A 13715-nucleotide genomic window follows, 5' to 3' on the forward strand; every position below is an offset into this window, starting at 1 on the left:
TTAAAGATGGTAGTTGGCGGGGCACCTTGTGGCTTAGTTGCTTAAGCGCTGTGTTCAGCTCAGGTCATGATCTCACAGCTCATGAGTTCAAGCCTCGCATCAGGCTCTGTGCTGACAGCTCAGAGCCTAGAGCCTGCTTCCGGATCTGTGTCTCCCTCTCTGTCTGCCCCTTCCCCGCTCATGCTCTGTCTCTCTCCCAAAAATAAATGTTAAAAAATCTTTTTAACAAATAAAAAAATACAAATAGTAATTGGAGTGGGTTCTAAAGACAAAACGAGGAAAGAAAAAGCAGACAACAAATACAGACAACTTTTGGGGGGAACCTTTCCATAAAAGGGAGCCGAGCTGCAGTTGAAGGTAAGATCAATGAAGAATTACTTTTTAACATGGAGGACGGTATGGGATGTGTGTGCTTGTGGAAATGATCCTGCAGAGGGAAATCCTATTACGCTGGGGATGTCTGGAGCATGATGTGGATTTTGAACAAAGGGACGCCATGCAGGGCACAAAGAAGGGGTTGTCCTTAGATACAGGAGATGACCTGGCCATCAAAATAGGAGTGACAGCACATGGCTGCAGAGGCAAGTAAGTTGGTACGTGAGGATGGGACCGCGGAGGTTCTTTTCTGATTGCTTTGATCTTTCAGTAAAATAGAAAGGAAATGGAATAGAATTACCAGGCAGCACTAAGATCATCAATATAAAGTGAGACCAGCCAGCAGAACTGCATGTTTCTCTTTAATGGCCTGGATGCAAATACAAAAGAGAGGTGGATTTTGGCAGGTTTGGAATTATTTCAGATGAGGAGGGGGAGGGAATGGCTCTATAATATAACATAAACTGGGCAACGAGAGAAGATCAGCAAGGTGAGGAAGGGACGATGAAAAGCTGGTAGAATCAACAGAGTATAGAGCTGATGAATCAAAGACTCACTAGGGTTCAGGTCTTTGGAGTTGACCTGGAAACGTGTGAGGTGGGACAGGGAGAGAGGCGACCTTGACGGGAGACAAGAGGTAGCTAACCAGAATGCCAGCACGAGGGTCTAGTCAAAGCAATCAGTGAGCAGGCAAATCCACGAACCAATTACTCTTAGAATTCATCAACTTATATTCATTTAACAGGTTTTCAAATCATTCTAAAATTCAAACCTGATCGTGCTGTTATTGAAAATCCTTTAGACTATGCCTCCCAATCTCTGAACTAGTTTTCAGTATAAAATTCACCCACAGGAGGTCGGCACGAAAGTTCTTCCATTAATTGGTCTCTTCTTACTTCTCCAGTGGCAGAAATAACTTCCACCCCCCTACACACCCTCCCTGGGCTGAGTATTACGTCCTTTTGAAGTCCATCTTAGGGTGCTACTTTTTCTGAGACCTAGACCTGCAACCACGCTCCAGTGGACTGAGTTTAGACATAAGATACGAGTTTGAACACTTGTCGCTAGCACTGCACTATGATGCCTTTTCACTATTAATGGCTTCCCACAAATCAGAAGGTCTTTGAGGACATAGAGTCACTTATCTGTAATCCCTCCTCTCCCACTCCTACTTCATATATTTGGACATGAACTTAACTACTAAGTAAATGAGAAAATAAGGAATCAATGTGCATCCTACTTGAGGCAGAAACCAAGCTAAGGGTTTAGCCTTGAGACTTCAGTCAGAAATACACACTCCGTTGTTCAGGTGAGAAGGAGTCTGCAGGGGACCAGGGGTGGGGGTGGGAGGTGGGAAACAATTGTAGGAAGAAACTTACTTATCAAGGCATCTCAGTTCCTAAAAACATAGTAATATGTTAGTAACCAGTAGCCCAGTGAATGGAATTGAAAATTTATGGGTGATTCCAAAAAGTAAGTTGGCATTCAAGTTAAACAAGAAACTAGAATGTGGTTTCAGGATAGACTCTGTATAAATGTTGGTCACCTCTGATAGCTTTGCCAATATGTTAACCATTCAACATTTCTGTTCATTTTTCCCCCAATTTTAAAGTGGCTGAATTATAATCTCAGTTGTTTATATAAAAGAGGTAATTAATGTTTGGCAAGAAACTGGAAACAATGACGCTCAGCTGTACCTTTATTTAAATTCTGTTCAACATCTTTGGTTTCTATGTTTGGCTGTTTATTGGTATCTAGGTAGTTATTTAATTAGCTACTTATTTAATGAAGCCATTTATTACTGCCCAGATAGCCATAATCAAAGGCATAATACAAATAAAGTATGAAAAAGATTAAAATCAATTCATCAGCCAAATATGAGCTCCTATACAATGGAGAGATTTAATTATTTCAGGTCTGGTGTTGAGATTAGCCTGATTGACTTTCTGGCTTGGATTCAGCGATCTATTATCTCATTTTGAGATCAAATCTGGCGAGAAACAGTCATATCATTTGTTTTGCAGGCACGATGAAGGAAAGGTATATTCATTTACCTCCCATGACAAAACAATTAGTGCAACAAGATAGAATGTATTACAGTTTTTACTCATTAAGCTTCATTCTGCACTCATGTTGTGTGCTGCGTGACGTTCGAGGAAGACCAGAGTTTTGGGTTGTTTATGTTATTTAGATAGAGAGCAATTTCTTTTACATTATGGCATGCACCAGAAACCACGTTGCTTTGAAAATGCTTACCTATAAATTACAGGAGAAAAAGACTTACTCTCTTAGTTTTTTCAAAAAATAGAAAAAGGGAGAAATGTAGATGGAAGAATAATTAAAATATTACACAATTTTATGAGACTCAAACTGAAAATATCCAACATGTGGCCAAAATGTGGCCATTTAAACAATGCCTGTGTTAGCAAATGCTTTTAAAGTTCATGCAGAGTTATTTCCACTTCTTTGGCTCCCAGTTGCATATACGATGACATCTGCCCTCCTCATCATGGCATATCTGCCTTTCTTTCTTCTGACCAACACTTCTCCAGGTGTTCCCTCCTCCAGGAGCACAAAACACTCAATCCCCTCATACGTGTCCCGCCCCTTTCACGACGGCGCTGGCTTCTACTGCCCCACTCAAAATTGGAGTTATTTCCATTAAGCAGAAGAGGTGTTTCCCGAGGAGGAAAAGAGCTGGGATGGAAGTGCAAGAAATTAGGAAGCAGAAACCCAGGTGGTGGAAGAATTAGCATGTGCTGAAGTTAGAAACCAAACAGGAAAACCCAAAGGAGTTGAGCTTGATTTGAGCACATTTTATTTCATGTGAATTTAATTAATCAGAAGGCTTTGGCCCCTAGCAAACCAAACAATCATAGAATGTACGTAAGGTTGTATACACTGCAAGTGATTTTTTTCACATGCAAACCTTTAGTCTTTTTACCAGCTGGAAATCTGGGTGCACAATGCAATGTTCACGGCATGCCGTCACTAAATGAGTTGGCCAAGTTCAGCATAAATGATGCCACTCAGAGGAGAGGACTGGATTTTCCTGTAGGAATTTCTAGTAAACTGTTAGACTGAGGTATTAGGAGACCAAATGAGTGAGCTGACAGCTTTTGATCTCAGGCTTTTATCTTCAGGTAATGGCTTCAGAAACGGAGAATATGGCACGAATTGTGTCAGGAAAACGATGTGGCAGGTTGACATGGTTTTATAACCATATTCATGCACCGAGCTCAGCCGCTATGGAAATGTGGTCCCTCCCCATTTTATATCTTTCTATCCCATGTAAACCATGTCTAGAACCCAACTTACTGGATTTTATTCAAAATATATATTAACCACAAAATTTCATTATTTAATTCAGATTTATTTTTGTATGACAACCTAGCAGCTGACGGTGGGCAAGTCTATTTTTCCCTCAAAACCACTGCACAAAATGAAAAAGCTACTGACTTCTAAATTTAGGATAATTTCTTCCACAGTCACTTAAGTTCTCATTTATACTTATAAGCTCAGAAAGCTGCCCCAAACAAGTTCCCAAAGCCCTGCTACAGAAGTATTTCAAATCCATTCAACGAGGATTTCCTGAACGACTGCTGTGTGCTGATCCCGGGGTTGGATATGTCAGGAAAATACAAGGGAATTATACGCCTGGTCCTACCTTCGAAGGTTTGTTATCTAATTGGAAAGATGGAGCATATATATGGATGATTCAGTTTTATACGTGTTTATGCGTTGAGTACCAGGTGTGGGGCTGTAACAGAAATGAATGTAATGGTGTGCCTGAACAGAAGTTTAAGAGACAGGAATTTATTTCAATCTGGGGGAACTCGTAATAGAAGGAGAAAGGTGAGTTATGAGTATTCAAACGACAAAGCATCAAGTAAGATACTCTATCATTCAAAATTGTAACAGATGAGATCAAAACCAAACCAACGAAAGCCAAGAAAATGGCACAGAGTCTCCAGAAATCAAGAATGTGCCACCAGGATAAACTTGACCTAACAACAGGTACGAATGAAGTTGTAAGTGCAGGAAAACCATGTGCTGCTGGTCTTGAGATCGGTTGGAAAAAGGGATAAGATCTTAAAGATTGTAAGGTGAAAAGAGTATTGTAGAAGAGAAATTAAACAAGCACACATTACTTTAATTATCCTGTGACCCTGTCTCATAAAACACACTGAAAATGTGTGACTTTTCTGAAAAGACTCCCACTGTTCCCACCGAGTAGGAATATATTCCAGCAACTTAGCTTGAATAGTTGAGAAGGAATTTTTGTCCTATAAATGATTTCTTTCAGAAAAAAAGAGAAAGTAAACTTGGAGATTCAAATCATTTCAAGAATGGAAAAGGTATCATATAAGGCAAAGGCATCTAGGGCTGAATGCAGATTTATTAAATTGGACAAGTCAGGTTTTTAATTTGGACTCAAGGGTATAAAAACAATAATGACGATATGTACCACATGCTATTCCAATATATATATTAGGTCCTAATATATATATATATTATATATATATATTCTATCTATAATACCTACTATATTCTAATATATTTATAATATATATAATAATATATATAAAGTAATTTTAAGGGTTTAATAAATTAGTATATACTAATCCTTAATATTATGATAATAGCATTATATATTAATGTATTTATTTAATATTTATATAAACTAATACATACACATACACATATATATATTCCTTAATGTAAGTCTTGAACGTAAGTGCTATGATTACCCCCATTTACAAAGGGAAGAATGTGGTCTAGAAGCCGTAAGCAAAGTGCCTAAGGTCACAGAACTAGTATGTGTTACGACTGGGGTTGTAAAAAGTGTGATACTCCACAGTCGGCATCATGTTCTCATCCATATTTGAGCTATTGCCTCTACTGAAATGTGCCTCCCTCTCGTCCTTTAGGGTTCATCAGGCTCTGCCCACTTTTGGATCTCAGGTCAAGTTTCAGGTCCGGCATCTCCCAACTCCCACATCTGTTTCCTCAGGTGCAGCTCACATGACGAATTCTTTTCCTCAGAACATATATCAATTCATATGAATATGGTACTTTGCTTAAAAATCTGTCTCCACCATATGACTGCATTATCCATTAGTATAACACCTACCACCATAACATAGTAGGAAGTCTGAAATATTTGTTGAATAAATCAGGGAGGGAGGGAAGGAGGGAAGGAGGGAAGGAAAGGAAAGGAAAGGAGAAAAAAGGAAAGGCAGTAAGGAGGGAGGGAGGAAGTAAAGAAATGAAAAAAAGAGAAGTAAAAATTTAAACAAGGAAAGAAACTAAACATATTTAAGTTCACCCATTCTTTAAAGCTGTATACCTTCTCCAGGAAGCCTTCTGTGGTTTCCCCATCTGGAACCAATCACACCTTCCCTGTGATCTCACCTCCCTTGTACTCTCTTTCTTTTGTCTTCCAGGTCTGCTTTCCGTCCTCTTTAATTCATCCATGTCCACCTCCCTCACTATAATAAAAACCTCTGGAAACCATGAAAGCGTTCCTACTTGCCTTTCTGTTTTCCACAGTGTCTACAGCCTACTGTCTATTTAACACCAAAGTCACTGAGTTTTTTACTGAACTCAATTAACTAAGATGATGATAGCCTTCAGGCATAATATATCCTTTTCTGGACCCAAAACTTGGAAGGAATCATGATGGAGAGCCTAAAAAGAATCAATGCTTTGCTGCAGCTAATTCAGAAAAATGAAGCTCTATACATACCTTTCTTGCACATGCTATCCGACTATTGCAAAAGCCCCATTTAACAGAGAAAATGTCTAAGAAAAAAAGAGAACATGTTCAAATATGCACACTAACTACACGGTCTTCTGTCTGTAAAATACAAACCACATGCTTTTTACGTTTTCACAGACTCTGGACCCCATCAGCAACAATGAACCCAGTGAACCTGGAGTAGCCCCAGGTTGGGGATTTCAAATGCACTGCTGGTCATACACATGTCTTGACCCATACTAGGAATTCTTACTGCCTTCCCCAGAGTGGTGATGAGGTTTCAGGGTTAGCCCCAACTTTCTTACCTCATTCTTTCATGAGCCAAAGCATCTGGGAAGTAATCACCAAGCTGGGTCCACAGCCTGTGGCTATGGGGGGGAAAATCACCTTCTACTGCCCCACGTGGAGGCAAAAACTTGCCAAACCCACTAACAGGGTCTCATCAGCACCATATCCTTACAAAGTGGGCCAACACAGGCATTCTAAAGTCATTCAGCAATCTGCAGGAAATGCCATCCTAGAAAATAAGCTCATCAAAGTCCCAAAGAGAGACTAAAAATGTGGGATATTTTTGGCAGATCCTAATTGACAAATAGAATTTGAAATTATGGAATTAAGATAGCAAATGCTATACTCTATGCTGTTAGAAGTAATGTTTTCAAGAGATGACATTTTTGTCTTATTACTACCAAATTTCACCGAGGTCAGATCTAAAAGAGATCATCATCAGATGCTTGCTGTCCAAGGAACCAGGAGCAGAGCAGTCCACAGTCTGCTCTGTATCCTTTGTTGTTTCAGAACCTCCTGGCAATGGTGAATTGCTCTCAAGGGTTGTGACTGAGAAAATTGCATCCCATTCATTTTATTAGAGCGTATCATCCTGCACTTTGATCTCCCCTCCAAGGTCCAAGAGATGGAGGTCTACTGAACGAGGGGAAGGAGCTAATCTCAATCTAATCTACCCTCTCACTCAAAAGTAACCTCCCTTCCCTCAGGACCCTCCCGAGGTCACCATCACCTCCCACAAGAGGCTCTGCCTTAACTAGGGCTTATTATGTCTTTGCCTACTCTCTGTGAAGGCTACGAAGTATAATTTTCAAATGCTAAGTATGGAACATTAGAACCCTGCTTCTGCTCCAAAAATAAATGAACGCCTGGTTTCCTGGCACCTACAAAAGGAGAGTTAAAGATCGTGTGATAGTTCTAACGGGTATGCACGTGCATCGATTGATGCATTATATAAACTAGGATTAATTTAAAAAGACAATGAGAAAGGGGGGAGGAATCTCAGCTACGAACCAGTCTAATCACTTCATTTTACAGATGAAGAAATCAAGATTTAGAAGACTTGCATCTGGGCTTTCACAGCTAGCTGTGACACATGGACTAGAGTCCGTGTGCAAGACTTTGCTGGCCCCAGACTCTCTCCACAACCCTACAATACAATGCTCACTAGCAGGCTCTGCTGGCAGATAACAAGCACGTAGCTGCCGTTCCTTGAAACAAGACCTCACGAAGTACGAACTAGAGAAAGGCCAAGGGATATGTGCAAAGTAAAAGGGTCATCTGTAGCAGAAAGAGGACTGGAATTCAAGCCTACTAATTCTTGCTGTTTTTATACAGTGCTGAGTTTAAGAGTCAATATATTTGAGATAGGTGTTTGGATCCTGACAGAAGTTGTGATCCAACTCCCAACGCCCAGAATAGACAACCAGTCAGGAGAGCAGCAAGCCATACACAATGAGGTTTGTAAAGGCTTACTTCTGTTCGGTGTGACGCATGCCACACCAATTCCCTTCATTCCAAATCTTGGAATCAAGACTCTGAGAATCTGCAGAATAATTTTTCTCATTAGATGCGTGATATAGGGGCGCCTGGGTGGCTCAGTCAGCTAAGCCTCCAACTCTTGCTTTCACCTCACGGTCACGATCTCACGGTATCTTGGGTTCGAGCCCCGCGTCAGGTTCTGCGCTGACAGTGCGGAGTCTGCCTGGGATTCTCTGTGTCCCTCTCTCTACCCCTCCCCCACTTGCAGCGTCTCAGTTTCTCTCAAAATAAATAACTTAAAAAAAAAAAAAGATGCATGCCATATTACTCCCGACCTCACATTTATCTCCAGATGGCAACGAAGCACTTATTCCTATTCTCCACCTCAAATTGGGAGTCCTCCCAGCAATCTGAGAGGACTGCAGGAGGAAGAAATGGTGAATTTATTTTACTAAACGAGGAGTCAAAATACAGGGTCGCATCCTTTCCAACCAAATACAGGAAGCTTGCTTCTCAAGGTTAATAACATCCTGAAGCCCCGACTGTACTGAGCCACTTCATTTTCTGGTCCACTAAGTACTAATAAAAATTATTGACAACATTATGTTGTGGTTTATCTAAGTTTGATGCCATAAACAAGATTTTCTGCAGCGAAAGAAAAGAATGATTGTACATAATGGTCATATGTTCATGTTACAAATGCTTAATTTATGATAAACATTTATGAGCAATTTTAGGAAATACTTTCTGTGAAACAAACAAAATTAAAATTAAAAGGGTACCTTATCCTTCCCACTTCCACATACAGTGAAACCATTTTAAACTTTTCAAGAAAAGATTTCAATATACTGAAGTTAGAGGTGAATATTTAAAGTTCTTTCGGCTCAAGAACCAAAATACATAAGAATGTAAATGGAATGTTATCTAGAAATACCTCATGGTACAAACATAACTATTTAAAATTTTTTTAAATGTTAATTTATTTTGGGGAGAGAGAGAGACAGAGTGTGGGCGGGGGAGGGGCAGAGAGAGAGGGACACACAGAATCCGAAGCAGGCTCCAGGCTCCCAGCTGTCAGCATAGAGCCCAAGGCAGGGCTCGAACCCATGAACCACAAGATCATGACCTGAGCCGAAGTCGGATGCTTAACCGACTGAGCCACCCAGGAGCCCCAACACAAAACTATTTAAATAGTTTGCTATTGCATTTCGAATTTTACTTCTGAATGTAAATGAACCTGAAAAACATTTTTTCTAGTATTTCTTATATAGTTATCTCAGAATAAGGTGTGTTCTGTCAGTCTGTCCACTTGTAAAATGTCAAGGTTTAAAATGACTAGCACCATCAATATTCTTAAGGAAGATGTTTCTTTAGGTTTAAAGATTTTTAGATTTCAGTGTCATTAGATAGGAATTAAGTAACATTTTCCTGGACTGCTTGTAGGGGGAAAAAAAGTGTTATCTCCTTTTAAACTTAAAAAGTGTTGGTTGGGGGCCTCTGGCTGGCTCAGTCAGATAAGCGTCAGACCCTTGATTTCGGCTCAGGTCATGATCTCAAGGTGTGTGAGTTCGAGCCCCATGTCAGACTCTGTGCTGACAGCAGGGAACACGCTTGGGATTCTCCCTCTCTCTCTCTCTCAAAATAGATAAACCTTAAAAATAAGTGTTGGTGGTATTTGACTTTCTTTTACTTTACACGAGTTACACTTACCTTAGGTCCATTGTAGGATAGAATTCTGGTACCATACGCAAAAGGAATCAAGATTACGTTTTTAAATTCCCACATTTATCACTTATTAACATCTAGAGGGAAAATTATCTTTGGCTAAAACAGCTCCATTACACAACTGAATATTGTTCTGCAATGGTTGCTGAGTATAAAGAACAACCTTACCAGTTGCTTCATCAAGTCTGAGTTGGATCCTGCCCGTACAAGTAGGGTATGTTTCTGGGGATCTAGGGTGGCCACACGACTCTCCCGTTCAAAAGAGAATACCTAGAAAATTAAAACAATAAATAAGGGAAAGAAATCAAAAACAATGAATAATCTCTTACAGCTCCTAAAATTTCCAGGTTTTATGCTTGTTAACTTGATGCAGAGTCAAGTACTTATTCATATGGAGAAGCTTAGTACATTCCAGGAAGTGGGGACGTGAATGGCAAAGGTACTGCCTGAGACCGTGTACAGATTAAATGAGATAGCACGTGCAAGGCACAAAAAAAATACCTGGCACAGAAATATATGCAGCCAAGAATTCTTTATCCAGCAAGGCTGTCATTCAAAATAGAAGGAGAGATTAAAAAAAAGTTTCCCAGGCAAACAAAAATTAAAGGAGATCATGATCACTAAATCAGCTTTGCAAAACATTTTAAGGGGGACTCTGAGGGGAGAAAAGAAAAAAAAAGACCAAAAGCAACAAAGACTAGAAAGGACCAGAGAACACCACCAGAAACTCCAACTCTACAGGCAACACAATGGCAATAAATCCATATCTTTCAGTACTCACTCTAAACATCAATGGACTAAATTCTCCAATCAAAAGACATAGGGTAACAGAATGGATACAAAAACAAGATCTATCTATATGCTGGTACAAGAGACCCACTTTAGACCTAAAGACACCTTCAGATTGAAAGCAAGGGGATGGAGAACCATCTATCAAGCTAATGGTCAATAAAAGAAAGCTGGAGTAGCCATACTTATATCAGACAATCTAGACTTTAAAATAAAGACTGTATCAAGAGATGGAGAAGGGCATTATATCATAATTAAGGGGTCTATCCACCAAGAAGACCTAACAATTGTAAACATTTATGCTCCAAATGTGGAAGGACCCAAATATAGAAATCAATTAATCATAAACATAAATAAACTCATTGATAATAATACCATATAATAGTAGGGAACTTCAACACCCCACTTACAACAATGGACAGATCATCTAAACAGAAAATCAACAAGGAAACAATGGCTTTGAATGGCACACTAGACCGGACAGACTTAACAGATATATTAAGAACTTTCATCCTAAAGCGGTGAAATACACGTTCTTCTCCAGTACACCTGGAACATTCTCCAGAATAGATCATGTTTTAGGATACAAATCAGCCCTCAATGAGTACAAAAATATCGAGATCATACTGTGGATATATTTTCAGACCACAATGCTATGAAACTCGAAATCAACCACAAGAAAAAATGTGGAAAGATAGCAAATACTTGGAGACTAAAGAACATCCTACTAAAAAATGAATGGGCTAAACAAGAAGTTAAAGAGGAAATTAAAAAGTACATGGAAGCCAATGAAAATGATAACACCACAATGCAAAACCTCTAGGACACAGCAAAGGTGGTCATAAGAGGGAAGTATATAGCAATCCAGGCCTTCCTAAAGAAGGAAGAAAGGTCTTAGGTACACAACCTAACCTTAAACCTCAAAGAGCTGGAAAAAGAACAGCAAATAAAACCCACAACCAGACAAAGACAGAAAACAATAAAGATCAGAGCAGAAATCAATGCTATCGGAAAAAACAACAACAACAAACAAACAAAAGAAACAGTAAAACACATCAATGAAACCAGGAGCTGGCTCCTTGAAATAATAAACAAAATTGATAAACCCCTAGCCAGTTTGATCAAAAAGAGAAAGGAAAGGACCCAAATACATAAAATCAAGAATGAAAGAGGAGAGATCACAAACAAGCCAGCACAAATACAAATAGTAATAAAAGAATATTACGAGCAATTATACGCCAATAAAATGGGCAATCTGGAAGAAATGGGCAAACTCCTAGAAACATATAAACTACCAAAACTGAAACATAAAGAAAATTTGAACAGACCCATATCCAGTAAAGAAATAGAAATAGTAATAAACAATCTCCCAAAAAAACAAGAGTCCAGGGCCGGATGGCTTTCCAGGGGAATTCTACAAAACATTTAAAGAAGAGTTAACACCTACTCTTTTTAAGCTGCTCCAAAAAATAGAAATAGAAAGAAAACTTCCAAACTCTTTCTATGAAGCCAGCATTACCTTGATTCCAAAACCAGACAAAGACCCCACTAAAAAGAACTACAGACCAATTTCCCTCAGTAACATGGATGCAAAAATCCCCAACAAGATACCAGCCAACCGGATCCAACAATACATTAAAAGAATTATTCACCATGACCAAGTGGGATTTATACCTGGGATGTAGGGCTGGTTCAATATCCACAGAACAGTCGATGTGATACATCACATCAATAAAAGAAAGGACAAGAACCACATCCTCTCAATAGATTCAGAGAAAGCATCTGACAAAAAGGAAAGCATCCTTTCTTGATAAAAACCCTCAAGAAAGTAGCAATAGAAGGATCATACCTCAAGATCATAAAAATTGTGTATTGTGGGGAATAAGCTTAGGAATTCCCTGAGCTTGCACCAATGGGTTATCAAGGCATAAAGAATTAGAAAGCCACAGAATGTACACCCCCAAATTTGGGTAAGCAAGATTAGGTAAATAAGATTAGGTAAACGGGGCAAAGGCCCCCAGTATAGGACAAGAGGGGCAAAGGTCCCAGTATAGGACAAAAGTATAGGAATAGGGAATCTCAGGATGAAAACATCTAAGATGAGGTAAACAAGATTAGGTATTCATGGCAGAAATGCCCGCCAACTTAGTACAATAGCAGAAAGCTGCTTTCACAGGAAGGAAGGACCAAATTAGGTAAACAGCTAAATAGGGCTATAGACTGCTACAGGGAGAAGTTGCCCAGAGCAGAGCTAATTAGCAAAAGAAAGGTACCTTGTTGACCCTAAAGTAGCATGCTCTGTCTTTCTTGTGCCCTAGGCCAGTTTAGGTAAACAGAGGTAGTCCCTCACTCCTGCTGTAAACAACCTTCCACCTGGTGTCAGGATTTTGTTTTATATTAACCCAAACCCCTAACACAGCATATCTTCAAAACCCTCTTTCTCTCATGCCCATGAGTTAACGTTCACTATTTGATTGTCTCTTTGTGCACGCCCAACACCACGTTTGTAAGCCGCCTGATCCTAATAAAAACGGAGCAAGGACCCTTCCTTGGAGCTCTTGTCTCCTCCCAGACATTAGCCTCTCTCACATTTTTAATCCTGCATCTTGCTTTCTTGCTGGACAAGACAGAACTCCAGACCCAGAGTCTATGACAGTATATGAAAGATCCACTGCTAATATCATCCTCAATGGGAAAAACTGAGAGCTTTCCCCCTAAGGTCATGAACACAACAGGGATGTCCACTATCACCACTGTTATTCAACATAGTATTGGAAGTCTTAGCCTCAGCAACAACACAAAGGAATAAAAGGCATCCAAATCAGCCAGGAGGAAGTCAACCTTTCACTCTTCACAGATGACATGATACTCTATATGGAAAACCCAAAAGATTCCACAAAAAAACTGATAGAACTGATCCATGAATGCAGCAAAGTCAAAGGATATAAAATCAATGCACAGGAATCAGTTGCATTCCTATATACCAATAATGAAACAACAGAAACAGAAATCAAGGAATCGATCCCATTTACAGTTGTACCAAAAACCATAAAATATCTAGGAATAAACGTAACCAAAGAGGTGAAAAATCTATACACTGAAAACTATAGAAAGTTTATGAAAGAAACATAAGAAGACACAAAAAAATGGAAAAATATTCCATGTTCCTGGATTGGAAGAACAAATATTGTTAAAAAGACAATATTACCCAAAGCAATTACACATTCAATGCAATCCCTATCAAAACAACACCAGCATTCTTCACAGAGCTAGAACAAATAATCCTAAAACTTGCATG

General features: G+C 39.4%; 1 protein-coding gene across 1 annotated transcript in view; it reads right to left on the bottom strand.

The window, feature by feature from the left end:
- The window catches only part of LOC144616005 (uncharacterized), a 137299-nt gene that overhangs the window by 24765 nt on the left and 98819 nt on the right, over positions 1-13715 (bottom strand). Inside the window, exon 3 of the mRNA XM_078445098.1 lies at positions 9797-9898. Within this exon, the coding sequence (XP_078301224.1) occupies positions 9797-9898 (102 nt within the window). The remainder of the gene's footprint in view (positions 1-9796; positions 9899-13715) is intronic.

Source organism: Panthera onca, chromosome B1, assembly GCF_046562875.1.
Source record: "Panthera onca isolate mPanOnc1 chromosome B1, mPanOnc1 haplotype 2, whole genome shotgun sequence".
NCBI lineage: Eukaryota > Metazoa > Chordata > Mammalia > Carnivora > Felidae > Panthera > Panthera onca.